Source organism: Ascaphus truei, chromosome 1 (assembly GCF_040206685.1).
Source record: "Ascaphus truei isolate aAscTru1 chromosome 1, aAscTru1.hap1, whole genome shotgun sequence".
NCBI classification, from domain to species: Eukaryota; Metazoa; Chordata; class Amphibia; order Anura; family Ascaphidae; genus Ascaphus; species Ascaphus truei.
This window is the reverse complement of record NC_134483.1, coordinates 4,018,605-4,042,804: the sequence shown is the minus strand read 5'-3', so window position 1 is coordinate 4,042,804 and position 24,200 is coordinate 4,018,605. Positions and strand designations below refer to the sequence as shown.

Genomic DNA, 24,200 nt, shown 5'->3' with positions numbered 1-24,200 from the left:
TTCTTCTTTTTCTGCTTTTGTAACAGTGAAGCACTTTCAATCCCTGGGAGAAAAGCGATTTGTTAAAAAAATATTATTATGCTAAGAGCACATCACTATTCTTATGGCTGCTGATCTGGGACTTTTTATACTGTAGTTTGTATACTAGATTGTTATGTTATAATTTAATGTTTGTTTTGGTCTTTTCTAACTCCTTTGGGCTGTTTTTGTGGTACTAATATTGGGTTTGAAAGCTTATACTAAATGCTGTATATTTGTCCAAGAAAACATCATAGTAATTACATTTCTTCTTCTCTTTTATACAGGCACAGCTGTCACCCAACAAATATAAATCAGGGAACCTCCTATTTCAGCACCTTCAGAGGGGCACTGCCCGCTACCAGCATGGACAGAGGGGCACTGCCCAGTACCAGCATGGACAGAGGCGCACTGCCCACTACCAGCATGGACAGAGGGGCACTGCCCACTACCAGCATTGAGAGAGGAGCACTGCCCACTACCAGCATGGACAGAGGAGCACTGCCCACTACCAGCATGGACAGAGGGGCACTGCCCACTACCTGCATGGACAGAGACGCACTGCCCATTACCAGCATGGACAGAGGCGCACTGCCCGCTACCAGCATGGAGAGAGGAGCACTGCCCACTGCTAGCATGGACAGAGGGGCACTGCCCACTACCAGCATGGACAGAGGGGCACTGCCCGCTACCAACATGGACAGAGGGGCACTGCCCGCTACCAGCATTGAGAGAGGAGCACTACCCGCTACCAGCATGGACAGAGGGGCACTGCCCACTACCTGCATGGACAGAGACACACTGCCCGTTACCAGCATGGACAGAGGCGCACTGCCCGCTACCAGCATGGAGAGAGGAGCACTGCCCACTACTAGCATGGACAGAGGGGCACTGCCCACTACCAGCATGGACAGAGGGGCACTGCCCAATATCAGCATGGACAGAGGGGCACTGCCCACTACCAGCATGGACAGAGGAACACTGCCCGCTACCAGCATGGACAGAGGAGCACTGCCCACTACCAGCATGGACAGAGGGGCACTGCCCGCTACCAGCATGGATCCACACTTAAGTGAGTATAGTAGTGTCATGGGAGACAAGGTTTATTGTACACCTTTTACCAGGATCATATATTGAGCAAAACAACATAATGCAATAAATTGGTGTTTATTCACTTAAAATAGGCATACACACAATGATACACAAAATTTCAAATGAAAAGACACACTTACTTGGGAACTGAGGTAATAAACTGGACTTTCCTAACTGCTGTACACTCTAAAACAGAGTTTTACCTTGACCGGGAGTTAGCACCAAACGTCCTGGAACTAAAATCGTCTTGCAATCCCAACCCCGACCGCTACGTTTGTTTTTGAGAACTTGGTAGCAAAAAGCTGGACTTAGAAAATATTCCGGGCAGACTTTTCTGAAGCCGGTGCTCTGCTATTCGCGCAAGAGCACTTTCAAAAAGCCCGCCCGTGTTTCTGGCGCTCAGAATCTCTCCGGTGATTGGCTTGGGGGTTTCTTATAGTATTTTGGAGTTCATTCACAAAATACTACAGCCAATCCGAGCGTGTGGACTTTCTCCTCAGCCAATCAGAGCGATGCCGGTCTGGAAAGCCGGGTAAGCGGGGAATCTGAATCTGCCAAGGGACATGCGCAAGTTTGCCACCTTAGTCCCTTACTATTCAGATGTCACCCACTGCGTCAGGCTCCTCCACGTCTGGTGAGATAATTGGTAGGCCGGGTGACTTCCATTCATCTCAGGACGTGGGTACTTGAGCCCTTCCCTGCTACTCAAATGGTCTTCACAACCCTGGCATCCTCTGGTGGCTTTCATCTCCGATGTCCCTCAAACTTACTGGCACCTACTGGTAGGCCTGGTAGCTTGTTGGAACATTGGTTCTGAAAGTCTCAACTCATTTACCGTGCACAACATTATATACCATATTAAACCAATGTTAATAAAATATACTTTATACATGTCCTAAGTCTCTGGGTATGGGAAGTAGAATAAATAGCTGCACTTTATTTTCTACTAGCCTATATTCCCCTCACACTATTACATAGACTTGGACTGGACTCTAAGAGTCCCCTCACAACCTCATAATTATGGTTGGAGTGCCCATGAACCCCAATATAGGTTTTGGGCTACCTGGGCATTAACTGGGTATCCCCCTTAACCTAGGGACCCCTCATAGGTACAGGGACACTTTACATCCTTTTGCCCCATTTACCTTACTGGACTGTGCTGAAGCAGGGAACCCTAGTGGTGAGTCGCGCAAGCGTTTTCAAGAGGAGATATTGCCGGGACAATGTGCCTACATGTATCCGAGAACCAAGCCTGATTTTCGGGTACATTTTTAGGGGAACCGACAACTCCGGATCCCAATCACCTAGGCACATTCTGATAACAATTCCTCAGCAAACCCCCCCTTGAAACTCATGCCCCAGCAATCCTTGCTCGCCGGCACGCCCGGAAAGGGAAAAACATACAAATTCTTTATTGTCGCAAACAGTCACACTATGCAGTTACAGTTGCTGGGCTCAAGAGCTGACACTCTTGAACCCCAATACATGGATCAGAGGTAACCAAAACAGGACTTGACCTTTATTAAGAGCCTGGTTACCCCCTCACCGTCACAAGTAGATATTGTGGTGACTCTGAACTCTGCAAGGAGAGAATATGTGATTATTTTGTCTTCAATTCTCAGTTTCTCCCAGAAGGGCTAGTGAAACATTCCAGTTATTATAATATACCAGTATCAGAGGAGGTGAAATCACAATAAGATTTCCCACTCCCAGCTTTACAGGATGGATGTTCCCTGTCTTATTACTGTGTAACCCCTCCCTGCCCGTCTCCCAGGGAGTGTACAGCTTCTCTTTGATATCAGTCTCTCAGGGTTCATACTTTAGTCCCACACATGGTTTTCCCGGCTGGGCACGGTTCTGTCAGATGGCAAAACAAGTTGGAAAATGATGGGCGCCAGGAGTTTTGTAGTTTTGAATAAAATAACCGTTTATTAACGGTTGTAGCACATAATTCCTCACAAAGGCTGCTGACTTATGGCAACTGTACATGTTTCTCATTAGTTTCCTATATTTAATATGGCTATAGCATCACCAGCATCTAGTCTCACTAACATCACTAACACTTTGCATAAGGCCGTGCTTATACCGGCGGCGGCGGAACAAATTGATGTAACCAAATTCAGTTGCTTATACAGCTCGCGCGGCGCAAGCTTTTCCCCAGCAGATTTTCATTTTCTATTTTGACGCGTCGCGTGAGTGGTTCAGCCAAAAAGGTTGGAAGAAATCACGCGCCATGACATGGGTATTCCGAGCTGTCTCAGTTCCATTCCACACTGGATTTCATTGCAAACTTTTAGCAGGGTAGTTACCGTAGAGTGTTTGGGGCGAAAGCCAGATTGGAAAATTTGTCTTGGTATGGTAATTGCTTAATTGGGAGTGAACACATTTCTAAGTCGCTGCTTTGTCTTCTTTAAGCTTTTGTTATCTTCAGTAGTCGTCTTCACCATATCACAGTTACATTTTCTTATTGTTGCTTCATTTCCTGTTGTCTCCGTAGTAATTGCTTTGCCCCATCTGATATTTTATTATTTTATTACCCCTTTATTAGTTCTTCATAATTGTTTGTGTCCTCGTGCATTGTGAGCAAGCTGAAGCCTATTTTTCAGTTCTACGTGAAAGTCTCTGCTGTTCTTGAGATTCTTAATGTTGATTGTTTTTGTCTTTTTAATCAATTTTCTTTCCATTTTGCATTCAGATGTAATTCGAAGCGGAACCAATCGGTGATCACCTGTTGTGTCAAAACAGTTAAAAACTGTGCAGTCTTTAATCACGTGTTTCTTGCTTGCTGGGATATAGTCCTAGCACGGGTCAGTCCCATGTCCATTTTCTTTTTGGATTCTTCTTGAAAAATAAATTCATGATGTAGAAGTTTTCACATTCTGCAAATTCTACCAATCCGTCTCCCCGTTTATTACCATAATGGTACTTGCCAACCGATGCTTCGTCTTTCCGCTGGACACCAATCTTGGCTTTCAAATCTCCCATAACGATCTTGAGGAACAATTTCCTTTTGTTAAATTCCACTTCAATGTCTGTGTGACTCGATGTTGGGGCGCACACTTGGATTATTTGAAGACTGTATCTCTTTGTCAATTGAATGACAATTCGGCCTTCTCTGTCAATGAGCTTTCATACGCTTCTGTTAATTTCTCTATCTCCTGTTAACAATGAAGTCTACACCACTGATTATTCAATGTTCTGTGCCTCTGTAATATAACAGGCGTACGCAGCTCAATAAGGCTTTCATCTTTTATACTTAATTCAATAATGCCAACAATATCCCATTTAATTTTTTCAAGTTCACCTTCCAGTTCTTGCAGTGCTGCTTCACTGGAAAGAGTCTGGCATTTTTTGTAGATACAAAGACAAAAGAAACAGCGCAAAAAACCTCATAGTATAGTATATAAAATTATATTGTGGTAAAACAGGTGAGTATTGCACGTACATCAAATTCAATAGTTACTAGCAGTACATGTTTTGGACATGTTACCAGTCAGCAACAGATGGTGGGTAAAGATCACCGGATGGCTCCCCTTCTCCTCTCCCGTTTCGTTCAGGATGCCGTGATACAGGGCAGCAGCCCCTCAGCATGAATACAGCAGTCCGATGGAATATAGCTGTCTCTCCACGTGTAAACCGTGGCTGTTTGCGGTAGGAGCAGGCTCTCAGTCACTGGCTTCAGGCGTGCGTCTGCACGTGTGGCGTCTGCTTGCAGCGCGCTTCGGATGATGTCATCAAGCGGCGCCGATCACTCTGCAGTCTCAACCAGCCACAGTAGTTAAATGGCATAGATTGCAGTAACGGGGATGGGGCCAGGTGACAGAAATAGGGTACTGGCACACTGCGAGTAGTATCAGAATGCGCCCTCTTATCCAATGCGTTTCGTACTTCAAAGGTACTTCGTCCCTGAAGTACGAAACGCATTGGATAAGAGGGCGCATTCTGATACTACTCGCAGTGTGCCAGTACCCTATTTCTGTCACCTGGCCCCATCCCCGTTACTGCAATCTATGCCATTTAACTACTGTGGCTGGTTGAGACTGCAGAGTGATCGGCGCCGCTTGATGACATCATCCGAAGCGCGCTGCAAGCAGACGCCACACGTGCAGACGCACGCCTGAAGCCAGTGACTGAGAGCCTGCTCCTACCGCAAACAGCCACGGTTTACACGTGGAGAGACAGCTATATTCCATCGGACTGCTGTATTCATGCTGAGGGGCTGCTGCCCTGTATCACGGCATCCTGAACGAAACGGGAGAGGAGAAGGGGAGCCATCCGGTGATCTTTACCCACCATCTGTTGCTGACTGGTAACATGTCCAAAACATGTACTGCTAGTAACTATTGAATTTGATGTACGTGCAATACTCACCTGTTTTACCACAATATAATTTTATATACTATACTATGAGGTTTTTTGCGCTGTTTCTTTTGTCTTTGTATCTATAGCTCTGGTCTGTGGAGCCATTCCTTGAATATAGCAGAATATCCTCACCAATTAAGTAACAGGTTTTTATTATATTAATATCACATTAATCTCACAATATAACACTAATCACGATTATCAGAGCGCAGTTCACCCTTTGTTTCTACCATTTTTTGTAGATAGCCTGATTTAGGTTTAAATGTCCATTTGGTTTACCTGTCGCCTCTTTGACTTGTTCCTGAATGCAATTAAGCACAGGAACAATCCATCCTCTGGAGAATGAGGGTCATTGCTTTTCAGTGTGTTCCATATGTTCCTACAAGATGGCCACCTCCTATGCCGTGTCCTGCGCATGCGCAATGTACCCTCCGGCGCCACCTGCAAGATGGATACCGCACTATCGTGTCCTGTGCATGTGTGCCGTGCCTCGCTCATGCGTGATAGCTTTCCAAAATGGCCGCCACCAGCCGCGGAGCATCGGAGCATTTCCTTGACCCAGAGGCAGGGTGAGGGGACCACGCTACATTCAGAATATGGAAGATATACTTTAACTAATGCCACGAGGAGGATATTACTACACTTCAAGCAACAATTCCACAGATCCTGCAGTTTCTACAGCTAGGATTTCAAAAAGGACTCTAGTCTGCTTCATTAAATGTGCAGCTTTCAGCCTCAGGTGATCTTCTTAAACAAATTGCTCTCAATCCTACGGTTGACTGATTTATAAAGGCAACCATGAGAATCAAACCAAAGATACAAACTCTCATGCCTTCATGGAATCTTAATCTGGTTTTAGAGCCATTTACCTCTAAAGCCTTTGAACCTTTGCATCACCTTTCTATTAAAACACTCACCCTGAAGACCGTTTTCTTGAATCTATCACAACAGCACGCAGAATTGGACAATTGCAAGCCTTGTTATGCAAATAACTGTATTTCCAAGTTCATCAAGATAAAATTGTGATGAGGAAAGTCCCCCACTTCAAAGTGCAAAGTGGTTTCCGAGTTTGCAATGAATCAGGATACCGTGGGTCCTTCCTTTTGCCCTCTTCCTTCTAACGGAAAGGAGAAACGACTGCATAACCTGGATGTAGTTAGAGCACTAGCAATATATCCAGAAGACAGCTCCGTTCAGAAAAACTTTAAGACTGTTTGTCCTCTTCCAGGGCCCTAGAAAAGGGCAGCAGCCTCTGCCACATTCATTTCAAGATTGATCACAGCAGCTATCAGTGAAGCTTATCGTTCTGTAGGCAAAGTTCAACCTCAGACAATTAGTGCTCATTCAAAAGAGTTATGGCAACTTCTTGGGTGGCAAAGGCTCAGGCCTCCTCCGCACCTGACATCTGTAAGGTAGGAACATGGCCATTGTTGCATATGTTCTGGAAACACTATTGACTAGATCTCCAGGCCTCGGATGGTGCGAGATTTGGGAGGAAGGTTTCTTCATTTCTTCAGCTACTATGGGAGTACCTGCCCAAGCTACGTAACTGCTTTGGGACGTCACAGCTGTTATGGCTGCCATAGAGAATATGTAATGTACTTACTGATATTTACATTTCTTCAATTCCTCTATGGAAGCCTGCTTCCTGTTGTTGTTGTTGTTTTTATTTCCTGTGTATGCTTATTGAAGTGAAACTTCTTTAGTGGCACCTCTGATGGGATAAAACTGGATGGATGTGGGGCGAAATGTGAAACGGAAGTGACGTCACGTAATGGACGCCGCTCCGCTCACACGTCCCCTGTCACATGTGGCGGCGGCGATAGCCTAATCGCCGCCGCACCCCTCACCCACACACCCCACACCCGGTTGCTCACATATGCGGCGGCAATAGCCGCCGCTCCTAACTGTCGCTGTTTCCGCCGCGCGCCAGGCATTCGCAGAAGCGGCTGGCAGCGGCACTGTTCCCCGCCCACTGCCATGCCGCGTGCCACGCATGCGCAGAAGCGGCTGGCAGCGGCGCCGTTCCCCGCCCGCTGCCATGCCGATGGACAGGAGGAGGGAGGCTGGCGCCGGCGCCGCTCCTAACAGCCTGGGAATGGGGGGGTTTGAGCGCGCCGCCGGGGGGTGGGGAAGGGGGGAGCTTCAGCACGCCGCCGGGTTGTGGGGAAGGGGGGAGCTTGAGCGCACCGCCAGGGGGGTGGGGAAGGGGGAGCTTGAGCGCGCCGCCGGGTTGTGGGGAAGGGGGGAGCTTGAGCGCGCCGCTGGGGGGTGGGGAAGGGGGGAGCTTGAGCGCGCCGCCGGGTTGTGGGGAAGGGGGGAGCTTGAGCGCGCCGCCGGGGGGTGGGGAAGGGGGGAGCTTGAGCGCGCCGCCGGGGGGTGGGGGGGTATCTGCTCAGAAGACTCAGACTGAGCCCCCCGGGTCCGCAGCTCCGCCGGGGGTGGGGGGAGTCAGGAGAGAGGGGGCAGGACACAGACAGAGAGACATACGGTGTGTACACACAGAGAGATACACATACACTGACAGACACACACACACTGACAGACACGCACACACTGACATACACACATTGACTGACACATACACACATTGACTGACACATACACACACTGATTGACACACACACACACTGACTGACACACACACACTTACTCTGACGCACACACACACACACTCACTGACACACACACACACACACACTTGCTCTGACGCACGCACACACTGACGCACGCACACACACTCTGACGTACGCACACACACACACTGACGCACGCACACACTCTGACGCACGCGCACACACTCTGACGCACGCACGTGCACACTCTGACACGCACACACTCTGACACACACTGACGCACGCACGCACACCCCAGTGATGTACCGAACACCGCTTCTGAATGATGTGCCTATTCCTTCCCCCCCCCCCCCCCCCTGTGAGCTCCCCCACCCGCTCAACATTCATGATGCTGGTACTGCTGCCAATAAACACATACACACACACTTTGACGCATGCACACTTTGACGCACGTGCACACTGACTGACACACATACGCACGCACACTGACTGACACACACTCACTGACTGACACACATACACACACTGACTGACACACATACACACACTGACTGACACACATACACACACTGACCGACACAGAGAGACATTCACACAACACAGAGAGAGAGAGAGAGAGAGAGACATACACTGACACACACACACACCACACACACACACACACACACACACACACACACACACACACACACACACACACACACACACACACACACACACACACACACACACACACACACACACACACACACACACACACATTGACTGACACACACACACACACACACACACACACACACACACACACACACACACACACACACACACACACACATTGACTGACACACATGCACACACTGACACACATGCACACACTGACACACATACACACACTGACCGACACATACACACACTGACCGACACACATACACACACTGACCGGTACAGATACATACACTGACCGGCACAGATACATACACTGACCGGCACAGATACATACACTGACTGACACACACACAAACAAACACACATACATACTCTTTGACTGACACACATACATACTCACTGACCGACTGACACATACACTGACTGACACATGTGTGCCGAGCACGCGCATTATAAGTCAATTTCTGTGACAAAAGTCAAAGAAGTTTCACTTACTATGCGCGTGCACAGCACACACAGCTTTCTTTTTGTTCTTGTAGCTCCACAATTTTTTTTTTCTATTCATACATTTTTGTTTTTTATACATACTTTTATTCACTTTGAGTTTAGGTTTTAGTTTTTAATTCAGCCTCTTTACTGCCTGCACAAAAACTCAAACAAAATCAGCTGCTGATTTGCCCTTTTAAAGAGCTTAAATCAGGGGTTTTTAAACCTTTTTTGGTTAAGGAATCACAGAATTTGATTGTGAAATTCTGGGAAACCCCAACCCTTGCTGCCCCCCTCAATCCCCCCACCTCGCCCTCATCTCTCGTATCTGTTCCCTCTCGCGCTCTCCCTTACTCTCCCTCCCCCTTACACGCTCTCTCCCCTCTCTCCTCTATATGCACAAACACACACTCTGTCCCCCTCTTACTTACACTCACATACACACTTACTCTCCCCCACTCACTTACATACACACTCTCACACACTCACTTACATACACACTTACTCTCACACACTCACTCTGACCCTCTCACATAAACACACATACACTTATTCTCCCCCACTCACTTACATACACACTTACTCATACACACACTTACTCTCACTTACACACACACACACACACACACACACACACACACACACACACACACACACACACACACACACACACACACACACACACACACTCTCCCCCTTTCACTGACACACACGCACACTTACTGTCACACACACTTTAAAGAAGCTGTGCGCGCTTACCTGATTCTTCCTCTCCCTCCTGACAACCGGACGTTGACTCGACTTCCGGTCCCGGCAGGAGCAGGTAGAGGAAAGATAGCAGTGACTTGGTGGCTGCTCAGGAGCCTCACTGCTATGTGGGGTGCCGCTGGGCCTTGGACAGCTGGGAGAGTTGTCCCAGATCTCTTCCCCCCCCCCTCCATGGTACTCGCGAAACCACGGTTGAAAATCACAGGCATAGATAATCATTTTTCAAAAGCCTAGCAGCAGAAAAACATGAATAGGGATAATTATTGGTGGATTCTGTATGAGAGTTAATAAAAGCATTGTTAGAACTGGCACACAGTTCTCTTTTAGCTTTCTTACATGTTCCTTGGTGACCAGGTCCTGAACAATGTACTTGGTACACACAGAGATCAGTGAAAGCAACATCTGACGACTGTGACAATAATAGTATTAATCAGCGCATTAATAAAGGCAGTATGCTCGGCTGGTTAATTCTAAATCGTATTGGGGTGAAGGGGTTAATTTTATATGCTGTTCCCATGTACCATTTTCCCTTCTATGCATTGTTGCCCCCATTTTGCAGGATTGTATGTGCTTGCAGTAGAGTACATCCCAAGCACACACATATGAAAAATATAATTGTGAGATAAGGGGAACATGTATTTTCAATAAAGTGTATTTTTGCTGCAGGTTTTAAAAGGGACAAGCAGGAGGAAGTTTATTTTCTCCTGTCATTAAAATGCACACAAGAACCAAATGTTTTGACGCCTATGAACTGGGTCACTTTCCTATGCAAGCTTCAAAGATCACATGCTGGGCCAACGCCTGTGATTCTCGGGAAGTGTTGCATATGAAAGCCCCTGAGTCAGGATGTATAAATTGGCCAGAATGGATGCTAAATAGGAAATCCTGTTGACCATCTGGGCTTGCTCACACCCTGAGTTTCCCTCCCAGCCTGAGAGAGGCCAGGTAAAGAGGGTAGTGCACCTATGCTAAGTAGCCAAGGTGGCGTTGTTGCACAGACTCTGTGTGAACAGGAAATCCCTAGAGTGCCCACTCTCCAAACTGTGGGCAAGTAGGGGATTGGGGAATGAGAAAATTCCAACGAGGGGGATTGGGTGGGTATGTTGGAGATAGGCTTTCAAACCCTATATACATGCCACCAAGGCTATCCCGTTGTCTTTCGTTTTCCATTCTACAATTTGAGCGGATTTCCATCACGCTTCTAACAGCGGATAAGAGCAGCAACAACCCTGGGACACAAAGAGTCTTATCACCATCAGAACCAAGAACATAACTCTGCGCCAGGACTCCGTTATTGCTGGGGGTATCTATCAGACCCCAATGGACCGGAAATAACTTTGCACTACTCACAGAAGGATTGGGCTGGCAATTTGCGCCTTTGCAAAAAGACTGCAATTTAAAGGACAATATTCTGGTGCTTTGTACTTTTCTGGACATTCTATCCCATTTCTCCATTCAGTAAGTGTTTTTATTAAGTGTATTCTAAGGTTGTCGTGTGTCTGTCTATCAAGGAAATAAATGACAATTTATTTTGCTCAACTTGTATGCTCAATCTAAACCCAAAATATAAATGTGTTGATAATAGTTGTGTCCATCGGGCCAATGACTGTCACTCAAACAATGAAGGTACTCGCTGCCGTGCTGTCTCAGCCCATTGATGTTATTGTTGCAAAACCAGCTTGTAAAGACTGACATCTAACTGCATACAAAAGCAGCAATGTTTCGGCCGTCCTGGCCCTTCGTCAGACTTCCTTTGTATGCAGTGGGATGTCCATTTGTAATTTGTCATCAGATGCGCTTTTTGTTTTTGGTGAATCTGGTTCCACGTGATGTCATTGCCGCTATGCAGAAAATGATCCTGGTATTCCTCCTTTGTGCCTGAGTTTGGAGAAGTAGTAAAGAAGTCTCTTGCTGAAATTTTCTCTATGTCGAAGCATACCAGGATTTTATTCTTTTCTATATCCATCTGTTGTCGCCTGTAACCAGCTTTCCCAGAATTCTGTCATTTGATGCCTGTCTCAGAACGCCAAGGCCTGCAGATCTTAATAAAGCAGAGGAGCTTGTAATCTGCCAGTCTTCCATTCATAAGGCACAAAAAACTGAGCATCATATTTTCCTGTGTTCTGTTTGAAATAACCCCTTCCTCGTCTAACTTCTGGGGTTTTCTTAACTATTGACCCATGTTAGTCTCTGTAGCAATGTGGATGGATGCAAAATGCCCTCTAATTCTTAAAAAAAAAAAAATCAAATACTGTCACTGTAATTTGCTCTCTCATACTACAAGAGTATGTATGTATGTATGTATGTATGTATGTACTGTATGTAGCACACACAGTGTTCTCAACGCTTTACAAAAGTGACAAATCAGGTCAGGGAATTATAATACAATAAGTGCAACAAACAAAATCAGACTATTGGAAAGGAAATACCTGCCTTGGAGAGCTTACAGTCTAAGTAGAATGTTGGGAGACTTACGGAAACAGCAAGTGAGGGAATAAGTGCAGTATATGGTAGTGCTTGGCCACAATGGTTGGTAGGAGTGGCTGTGGGTGTGGGACAGTAGCCATGATTCCAAGCTATTGAAATACTTAATTTAAGAGGTGAGTTTTAAGGTTTGTCTTAAAGGTGGGGAGAGAGGGTGCTTGGTGTATGCTGAGTGTGAGGGAGTGCCACAGGTAAGGTGCAGTGAGGGAAAAGGGTTCCAGACGAGAGAGCTGGAGAGGAGACAGTTATGGGTAGAAGGCAGGAGACGAGCAGTAGCATAACGAGATCAAAGCTGATATGTACTGTACGAAGGACCAAATGAGTGGAAAACCTTAAAAGTAAGGTGGAGAACTTTGAAGCTGATCTGAAATTTGATGGGAAGCCAAGAGAGGGATTAGGAGGAAAACAGCAGAGACAGTTCTACGAGAAAGTTAAATTCTTCTAGCCGCAGAGTTTTGTATAGATTGCCTATGTGTCATATTTACTAAGCAGTCCTCTATCATACGACACCTTCCAGTGCTAGAAGACCGCTTCCTTCTCATTCATGTCAATGTGTTGTATGGTGTCTTCCAGCACCACAGCGTGTATGTATGTATTTTCCTCTACCATAAGACACCTTCCAGTGCTAGAAGTCCCCTTCCTGCTCATTCATGTCAATGTGCAGTATGGCGTCTTCCAGCACCACAATGTGTATGTACTGTATGTATATTTTTATTTATATAGCCCCACCAATGCTTTACAGAATTACTAAAACAGAACAAGGAGATAATATACAAAGTTTCACAACTGCGTTACACAGGAAGTTAAAAAAGTGGGGACTACAGTCCCTACATACAGAGCTTACAATCTAACTGCAATAATGGGAGATTTACAGAATACAATAGGTGTAAGTGCAATATCAAACATTTTGAAGGTGCAAGAAAGGGCATCAGAAGTGCAAGGACTAGCCACGGGCCCAGACTAAGCAAATGTTTCATTGAAGAGATGATATTTCAGGCTTGACTTGAAGATGGGTGGAGATGTGGATTGGTGAAGGCTGAGTAGGAGGGAGTTGCACAGCAAGGGAGACAAAAGTAAGAGCGGTTTTAGATGTTAGAGTGCTATAGAAACACATGGAGCAGAGAGGAGACTGCGTTCAGCAGAGTTAGAACCGGTATAGCAGGAGATTAGAGCTGAGATATAAGAGGCGTTTCTTTTTTAAGTCTTTTATGTGCTTTTAAGTATTGCAGAGTTTAATGGGAAGCTACTGAAAGGATCTTAGGAGAAGAGGGGCAGAGACAGAACAAAAAGAGTGAGAGAACTCTAATGTCGCCTTTTTAAATAAATTGTAGAGTTTGGACAAGGGGAGGCTAGAGACGAGAAAGTTTGGAGATAAGGGTATGCATGAGCGTTTTAGGATAGGGAAGGTTCTGGAAACTTTGCTGAGGGAAAATCGGCATTATTTAGCTACAGACTTTATGTGAGGGAAGGAAAGGGAGGAGTCAAATATTTAACAAGGCAGCGTGCATGGGATATTGGATGAATTGTAGTGTTATTTTCTATAACTAAAAAGGTGACCCCAAATGGAGTTATTGGGCCTGACTTATATGTCTATGTAGTCTTCGCCCACCGATCTTTAAACTATAGATTTTTGTCTGATTGAGTTACAGTTGCATAGTATATGAGGTAAAAAAAAGATAAATGTCCATCAAGTTTAGCCAATACTAAATTTAGATGACATACTTATGCTAAATTTGTATTTATAGTATTTTGATCTAGAGAAAGGAAAACAAAAACCCCAATAAAACATTAATGGATAATGTCTCAAAGTTGAAATAGTTAACTCACTAGTATGATAGACCACAAGTTCCTTAACTGTACTTCTCGTGAACAATGTCAATGTTAATAATGAAGTGGAGGACATAAATGTACACTTGGATAATCAGTAGAGTAATAAATACAAATTATACATGTATCAAAATTAATTCATTGTATGAGCTGCAGAAACACATTTCAGGTCTTTTGGAATCACCACAAAAGTGTTTGGGGCTACTAGATATCCAGGGCCCACCATTTTAAAGCAATGAGAATTGAGTAAATAGAACATTTTGTTAAGTAGTGATAAAGTAAATTCTGCAAAGAATATTTTATTATTAATTTGCTTTTAATAGTTTGATTTACAGGTTGAAAATATTTGAGTTTTGTCTTTTTGTTTACTTCTCTTAGATAACTGCCTGAATGATGAGCAGAACTGGAGCTGTGATATGTCCAGAAGCTGGTTGACTCCTTGCAGCCCTGAAGTGCTAAAAACCAATGATTCCTGTCACATGTTGGACACGTGCAAGGAACTAGTGCTACATGACGGGGAATTTACAGGCATTGTACAGCATGCAGCACAGACTGACTCGAAGTGTGGATCAAGTAAAAGATATGAGAGAGATTCAAGAAGAAGTTGCAGTGCTCAGTTTTTTGTCTGTTGTAAGTGTGGGGAAAGTGTTTCACTGGATAGGGATCTGCTCACACACCTCAGTGTTCACACTAGTGAGCAACCCTTTACCTGCACAAACTGTGGGGAAAGCTTTTCAATGAATCGGAAACTCCTTTCACACAAGAGCATTCACACAGTGGACAAACCTTTCACATGTACAGACTGTGGGAAAAGGTTTTCTTGGAAGAGCAGCCTCCGCAACCACAAGAGGATTCACACAGGAGAGAAACCTTTCACATGTACAGAGTGTGGGAAAAGCTTTTCATACAAGTGCAACCTCCTTAATCACCAGAGGATTCATACAGGGGAGAAACCTTTCACATGTATAGAATGTGGGAAACAATTCAGTACTCCGAGCTACCTTCTCGAGCACGAGAAGATTTATACAGGGGAAAAATCTTTCACATGCAGAGAGTGTGGGAAACAATTTATTAGTAGGAGCCATGTCCACCAACACGACAGGACTCACACAGAAGAGATACCTTTCACATGTACAGAGTGTGGGAAAAGCTTTTCACACAAGTGCAATCTCCTCAGTCACAAAAGGATTCATACAGGGGAAAAACCTTTCACATGTACAAAGTGTGAGAAAAGATTCAGTACTCGCAGCCACCTCTGCAAACACGAGAGGATTCACACAGGGGAGAAACCTTTCACATGTACAGAGTGTGGGAAACACTTCATTACTCAGAGCCACCTCCGCCAACATGAGAGGATTCACACAGGGGTGAAACCTTTCACCTGTACAGAGTGTGGGAAACAATTCATTTCTCGGAGCCACCTGCACCAACATGAGAGGATTCACACAGGGGTGAAACCTTTCCCATGTACAGAGTGTGGGAAACAATTCATTACTAAGAGCCACCTCCGCGAACATGAGAGAATTCATACAGGGGAGAAAGCTCTTACATGTACAGAGTGTGGGGAAAGGTTTTCTCGGATGTCCAGCCTCCGCAAACATGAGAGGATTCACACAGGAGAGAAACCTTTCACATGTACAGAGTGTGAGAAAAGCTTTTCACGGAAGAGCAACCTCTTCAATCACCAGAGGATTCACACAGGGGAGAAACCTTTCACATGTACAGAGTGTGGGAGACAATTCAGTACTCAGAGCCATCTCTGCAAACACGAGAGGACTCACACAGGGGAGAAACCTTTCACATGTAAAGAGTGTGGGAAACACTTCATTACTCGGAGCCACCTCCGCGAACACGAAAGGATTCACACAGGGGAGAAACCTTACACATGTAAAGAGTGTGGGAAAAGCTTTTCACAGAAGAGCAACCTCCTCAAACACCTGAGGATTCATACAGGGGAGAAACCTTTCACATGTTCAGAGTGTGGGAAACAATTCAATACGCCGAGCCAACTCCGCCAACACGAGAGGATTCATACAGGGGAGAAACCGTTCACATGCACAGTGTGTGGGAAAATCTTTTCACTGAAGAGCAACCTCCTAAAACACCTGGGGATTCATATAGGGGAGAACCCTTTCATATGTTCAGAGTGTGGAAAAAGCTTTTCACAAAAGAGCAGCCTCCTCACACACCACCGTATTCATACAGGTGAGAAATACATTTCTCACTCAGAGTAATGTTGGCAATATACCAATAGCACAGCAATACCGTGGAAATAAAAATGGCTGGAAACTTAATAATTATAATTTTTTACAATGGTGCTGTATTTTGAATGGTGGCTGCAAAAGATTGCGTGGGGCGGGTCTTGCAGAGAGAGATAGAGAGGGAGGGGTGGGGGTGTATCTGGCAGAGAGAGGATTTGGGGTGGATTTGTCAGAGATAGGAGGGTTGCGAGTCTGTAAGATCCATGAGTTTCAAATGCTGCAGCTTCAAGGAATTCTCCTGCTGGTAATTTCACCCCATCCTCCCCTCCACAAGCCTTTTAACCTTTTCCTCTCCTCTAGGACTCAATCCAGAGATGGAATTGTAAAGAATGCACGGCACTCTGTATCCTAAAGCAAAGTCACAAAGGAAATAGACAAAAACCTATACTATTTCAACTCCTGAGATACAAATATACGGAATTTATATTGCAGTCAGCAAGTAAGGCAGAACCTCTACACTACAGGAAAGATAAGATTGCCATTTTCAATGACTACAGCACAGTGATCATGAGAAAAAGAAGCACTAGTGAAATGGAGAGATGATTTTCAAAAAATACGTTTGAAAGTCTTCATATGGAACCTTGTTAAAATGATGGTTCTGTAAATCCTGAACTCTCTATGGCGGAGGCCAAATCATTCCTTAAATCTAAAGAATCGGCAGCAGGACCTTCCACAAGATTAGTCCGATTATCAAAGATGAACAATCTGAATTAAGGTACATTAAAAGTCCAGCTTTCTCACACATTAATACTTTTCTTCCATCTTTTTTTTTAAAGGAATTTAAAGTTTCGCATTGTGTAAAAGCAACAATTATCATCCATTGATAAATTATAAAAGTGTAAATGGGGTAATAAGTCTACAATTCATAAAGGAACTGCATCCTCCTATCAACTTATTACTCCTCCCCAAATGTTTCACATGTTCATAGTGTATGTTGAGTGCATTTCATAGGTGTATGGGAGGTATCTTTACTTACACATGGACCTCTTTCCTGACTGGTATGGAATGACATCATGATTTCACACTGCCGAACTACTGTATATGTTTACATTTTTTTTATTCTAAATATGAGGTTCCTGCTACTGCTTATTGTGTTTATTTGGGGGAGGGCTGAATGAATGTGTATGTAATAGGCCCTTTATACAATTGGGCCTGGGGACTTGGAGTGATGCACTGTGCTGGGGGTGCTTTTTTAAAACCCACCGACAGATTAATCCATTGTTAAAAATCATAAATGGAGCAACATTATGCCACGCGTCCTTTGGCCACGCCAACTTTTGTGTAGAACAATTTGAGAGGAAAGGATAAGACACGAACCTGAGAGGATGAGAGAGAACGAGGGAGAGAAATACAGTCACACACTCAACAGACACAACACATACTTTAATTTTTTTCTATTTATTAAAAATATTATTTTCTATTGTTATTTTCTTCTTTTTTTCAAGATGTGTTTATTTTATTATGAGTGGTGACAGTGACAGCCAGGGCGCGAAGGGCTCTCACCAGCACTGTGCCCTTCCTGTTAGACTTGGAACGTCAGATTCAACACTTGTCTGACGCTCAGTTGGCAGTGTGGGTAGAAGAGCCTTAGCAGTGGTTGATGTACTAGCGACTGTTCCTGCTTGTACCAGATGCTGGAGTAGGCGTAGTACTGGGCATGCTTCAACCCCGGTTGTGAGTCTGCCTCAGAAACTATCTACTCATTCCGCCTGTTTCAGGGGAACAGGTTGTGGTGTAATGTGGCCCTGTTTTAGAGGAAGCAGGCAGTAACCTTAATTTTTTTAATGGACTTTTCTTTAAACTCTGATGTTAGTGTCAACTGTGTCCCCACCTATTTCATCATTTTCATTGACCTCACTTGATTCCTTCCTGACAGAGACTGTTGTTGAGGCTTCCAGCACACAGGACCAGCTGTTTCTTGAACAGGTGCATGCTGATGAGCAGATGTAGCTGCACATGTTGTGTGGGCTTATTGGTCAGTCTGCTGTCAAAGTTGCTAGAGTAGAGCCCAGTTCTAATATGTGTAGCCCCGAGGTATTTTTTCACTTACTGGCCCCCCTCCGCGAGTGCCGTGCGGTAGCGGGTGCCGCCGGAGGCTGCGACGGACCCGCCGGCACTTCACGAGGGTGGGGGCAAGTGAAGGGAGCGCTCGGCATCCCTGGAGGTCCGGGCGGCTCCGGGAGCAGGGCGCCGCCATCGCGCGTTAGTTCGCGCATGCGCAGGGACAGGCAGGCGCAGGGAAGGCCCCAGATAGATCGCGCATGCGCAGAGAGGGGTAGAAAGTTAAGGCAGCCCCAGAGAGATCGCGCGAGGGCAGGACAGGGAAGAGAGAAGTTGCGGCGGCCATTAGGGGTTCGCGCATGCGCAGGGCAAGTGCGCACGCGGCCCCAATACACAGACAGCCCCCTGGGAACTACAACTCCCAGGAGGCATAGGGAGACAGGCACCAGGTGCCTGATAGTGGCCAATAGGGCTGGAGGATGCTCAGCCCGGGAATATAGATACATTTCCCGGGCTTTGCACGCGTCAGTCAGGAAGAGGCAGAGGAAGGAGAAGGAAGGGTGCAGGGAGCGAGTGACTCCTGTACCAGGTAAGGGTTCTCCTTAGGTCCCCAGGCAGGCCCCAATTCCCGGTAAGGGCAGGGGGTAACTGAAAAGGGACAGCCCTAGATAAGGAGGTTACCCTTAGGTGCGGAAGGTGCAGTTTGGCAGTGCCACAGCGGATAGGGCTGTGCGCACTGGCAAATAGGCACAGCGTGCAAGCAGTGGATTAATTGCTGCGGGTTCCAGTATATGGTGTGTGTTATGTTAGCTGTGTGTGTGTGTCGCTGCATGTGCTGGGCGCAGTGTGTGCAGCGTGTGTGAAGTCTGCAGGCTGACAGTGAGAGCTGTGTGTCTGCTGCAGACTGTTAGCAAGTTAATAGCTAGTTGTTAGTGAGACAGATAGGACTGGGACGAGCGAGGGGAGGGGGGCAGGTTATTATTCCACAGGCCCTAGGAAATTTCCCCCAAGCCACCCCAGGTTGCGGTTCATCAGGGACAGGCCCTAGGTTAGGGTTCCTGTCACTGTAGGGATAGATAGGGATAGCGGCGGTTGCTGTTCCCGTGCGACGGTGGTGTTACCAAGAGACGGTTGTGTTCCCGTGAAGCGGTGGGACCCTCGTTGGGGTTCCTGGAGAAGCACCTGGATAGGATCAGACGGATGCATCGCACGTCTGACCCTTTGTGAAGATCGTTGCAGGCCCGAGCACCGGAGTGCTCGGCAGGTAACGCTGTATCATAAGTGCACCAACAGGCCTTAACTAATTTAGTGACTGCGCAGTCACCCACGACCTCCGTAGGAGTACGGGACATTGGGTGTGGGGGATCACAGGACACTGGGTGGGAACACCAGACATTGGGCTGAGGGGATATGGTTAAGGTGATGCGGATAGAGCATGATGTTATGTAATGTGTTATATGTTCTCAAGTAAAGTGTTAGTTATTGTTTTATCGTATACGTGTGTTATTGTATTTCTTACCCAGGGCTATCTTTCATAACGGGGATCCTGGGTAAGTGGAGGCGCTGCACCAGGTAAATGGTAAGGGTTTCCCCAGGCTCCCAGCTAGCGGAGGCTCAGATCTCCTGGAGCCACAGGTGTGATACAGTTACCAGTAGTCCCTTAGCAGAGGTGTGCCGCAAGGAAAGGGACCGGTTAGACCACAAGGGGCCAATGTGAGATTGGGTGGGTCAGGCCGGTTCACAAAAAGGGCTACATATGGTATGGAACATCATAACAGGTTTTGACACTGAGGCCCTGGATCCGGTTTCAGCTGCACCACCTGTGTCTGATACGACCATCACCTCGATGGCTGTTTCTGCTTGTTAAATAGTTACATAGTAGATGAGGTTGAAAAAAGACGTAGGTCCATCAAGTTCAACCTATGCTAAATTTATACAACAAATACTTTATTCTATATCTATACTTATTTATTGATCCAGAGGAAGGCAAACAAAAACCCCCATTAAGGGGAAAAATTAATTCCTTCCTGACTCCAAGAATTGGCAATCGGATTAATCCCTGGATCAACATCCTTCCCATGTATACTTATTTTGTATATCCCTGTATACCTTTCCATCTAAAAAGATGTCCAACCTTTTTTGAACAAATCTATTGTATCTGCCATCACAGTCTCCATGGGTAATGAATTCCACATTTCAACTGCCCTTACTGTAAAGAACCCTTTCCTTTGTTGCTGTTGAAATTTCCTTTCCTCCAACCTTAAGGGATGGCCCCGAGTCCTTTGTACTGCCCGTGGGATGAATAGATCTTTTGAAAGCTCCTTGTATTGTCCCCGAATATATTTGTATAAAATTATCATATCCCATCTTAGACGCCTCTTTTCTAATGTAAATAAATCTAATTTAGCTAGCCTCTCCTCATAAGTTAGATTGTCCATCCCCTTTATTAATTTGGTGGCTCTTGTCTGCACTCTCTCTAGTTCCATAATGTCTTTTCTTAGAAATGGTGCCAAAATTGTACTCCATATTCAAGGTGTGGTCTTACTAATGCTTTGTAAAGGGGCATAATTATGTTTACTTCCCTTCCATCCATTGCCCGTTTGATGCAAGATAAGATTTTGTTTGCCTTTGCAGCTACTGCATGACATTGGGCACTATTGCTAAGCCTGCTGTCTACAAGCACTCCTAAATCCTTCTCCATCAAGGATTCCCCCAATATATCTCCATTTAATTTGTAAGTCGCCTTTTTATTCTTGCATCCCAAATGCATAACCTTACATTTATCTGTATTAAACCTCATCTGCCATTTACCTGCCCACGTTTCCAGTCTCTCAAAGTCCTTCTGAAGAGAAATTACATCCTGCTCTGATTCTATTACCTTATACAATTTAGTATCATCAGCAAAGATGGAGACTTTGCTCTCGATCCCAACCTCAAGGTCATTAATAAACAGGTTAAAAAGCAGGGGTCCCAGTACCGATCCCTGAGGTACTCCACTCACGACTTTAGCCCAACCTGAAAAAGTTCCATTTATGACAACCCTCTGTTGTCTATCCTTTAACCAGTTTTCAATCCAGGTGCATATATTATTACTGAGTCCAATTTTCTTTATTTTGTACACCAACCTCTTGTGTCAAACCGTATCATAAGCCTTTGCAAAATCTAAGTAGACCACATCAACTGCATTACCCTGGTCTAAATTCCTACTTACCTCCTCAAAGAAACAAATAAGGATAGTTTGGCAAAATCTATCCTTCATAAATCCATGAAAAAGGAAACAAGCGCAAAAAGAACTGTGAGTGGGGAGGATACGTTATAGTTCCAAATATAGGTTTCCTTGATGGTTGCCGCACCGGGTAGCAAATGGGTTCGTTCTGGGCCACTTGAGTTCTAGAGGAAAAGGGGTTCCAAATGCGCATGCGCACAATCTCATCAGAATATAAGGGGAAAAAAAGGGGGGGAAAACACACAATAGTGTAATACTGTAAATGCGGTAGGAGCAGAAAAGTTATTGCACTCACATTTGCCGAAGTCAAACGGGCATTTCGGTTACTAAGTTTAACCACACTGCTGTTGTAGATTCTCCGTTGCCAGGACACCTCTAATGATCGTCTCCAGTCGCAGGACTCGCAGTATCAAGCAGGATCACCGGTGACAGGGTATTCTCAATAGAACAGACAAAAACCACAAATAGTGTAATACTGTATGTGTGGATATTTATAGAATAGTAGAGCAAAATGTGCACTCACATTTTATGTAAAAATATGAAAACTTATGGTTGTTAAAGAAACCAACTTATAAGGGTGGTTCTGGAATCACTGGATAATACCAAAAAAAGGGGAAAGGATGCAGGAAAAAAGGGGTAGAATCTTTATAATATAAAAACAAAAAAACAGTATTGCAACCAGATAACCAAAATGGGGTACACTAAAGCAACTGGATCCTAACTCCCAATATACCCCAGCGATGGCCATACACCAGGGGATAAAGCTTGGAGTAGGTAACAGTACTCCAGATATAGCCAAAAGGATCTATTACAATCTGTATAGTAAATAGATAATGTCCCAATTCTTCATAAATCCATGCTGACTATTACTAATAATTTTGTTTTCCATTAGGTATTCCTGAATATTATCCCGTATTAAACCTTCAAGTAGTTTCCCTACTATTGAAGTCAGGCTTACAGGTCTGTAATACCCGGTTGTGATCTAGCTCCCTTTTTAAATATAGGCACCACATCTGCTTTACGCCAATCTTGTATCTGCCATCACAGTCTCCATGGGTAATGAATTCCACATTTTAACTGCCCTTACTGTAAAGAACCCTTTCATTTGTTGCTGGTGAAATTTCCTTTCCTCCAACCTTAAGGGATGGCCCCGAGTCCTTTGTACTACCCGTGGGATGAATAGTTCTTTTGAAAGCTCCTTGTATTGTCCCTGAATATATTTGTATATCGTTATCATATCCCCTCTTAGACGCCTCTTTTCTAATGTAAATAAATCTAATTTAGCTAGCCTCTCCTCATAAGTTAGATTGTCCATACCCTTTATTAATTTGGTGGCTCTTCTCTGCACTCTCTCTAGTTCCATAATGTCTTTTCTTAGGATTGGTGCCCAAAATTGTACTCCATATTCAAGGTGTGGTCTTAGTAATGCTTTGTAAAGGGGCATAATTATGTTTACTTCCCTTCCATCCATTGCCCGTTTGATGCAAGATAAGATCTTGTTTGCCTTTGCAGCTACTACATGACAGTGGGCACTATTGCTAAGCCTGCTGTCTACAAGCACTCCTACATCCTTCTCCATCAAGGATTCCCCCAATATATCTCCATTTAATTTAAGTCGCCTTTTTATTCTTGTATCCCAAATGCATAACCTTACATTTATCTGTATTAAACCTCATCTGCCATTTACCTGCCCATGTTTCCAGTCTCTCCAAGTCCTTCTGAAGAGAAATGACATCCTGCTCTGATTCTATTACCTTACACAATTTAGTATCATCAGCAAAGATGGAGACTTTGCTCCCGATCCCTACCTCAAGGTCATTAATAAACAAGTTAAAAAGCAAGGGTCCCAGTACCGATCCCTGAGGTACTCCACTCACGACTTTAGCCCAAGCTGAAAAAGTTCAATTTATGACAACCCTCTGTTGTCTGTCCTTTAACCAGTTTTCAATAAAGGTGCATATATTATTACTGAGTCCAACTTTCTTTATTTTGTACACCAACCTCTTGTGTGAAACCGTATCAAAAGCCTTTGCTAAATCTAAGTAGACCACATCAACTGCATTACCCTGGTCTAAATTCCTACTTACCTCCTCAAAGAAACAAATAAGGTTAGTTTGGCAAGATCTATCCTTCATAAATCCATGCTGACTATTACTAATAATTTAGTTTTCCAGTAGGTATTCCTGAATATTATCCCGTATCAAACCTTCAAGTAGTTTCCCTACTATTGAAGTCAGGCTTACAGGTCTATAATTTCCCGGTTGTGATCTAGCTCTCTTTTTAAATATAGGCACCACATCTGCTTTACGCCAATCTTGTGGTACTGAGCCTGTGGAAATGGAGTCCTTGAATATTAAATATAATGGTTTGGCTATTACTGAACTTAACTCCTTGAGAACTCTTGGATGTATGCCATCGGGGCCAGGTGCCTTA

General features: G+C 44.9%; 1 protein-coding gene across 1 annotated transcript in view; it reads left to right on the top strand.

Annotated features, from left to right (window-relative positions):
- Nucleotides 1-309: 309 nt before the first annotated feature.
- LOC142470703 (uncharacterized) overlaps nucleotides 310-24,200 on the top strand; it is a 61,829-nt gene continuing 37,938 nt past the window's right edge. Inside the window, 2 exon segments of the mRNA XM_075577388.1 lie at nucleotides 310-1,090; nucleotides 14,658-16,472. Coding sequence (XP_075433503.1) covers nucleotides 385-1,090; nucleotides 14,658-16,472 — 2,521 coding nt within the window. The 5' untranslated portion in view covers nucleotides 310-384.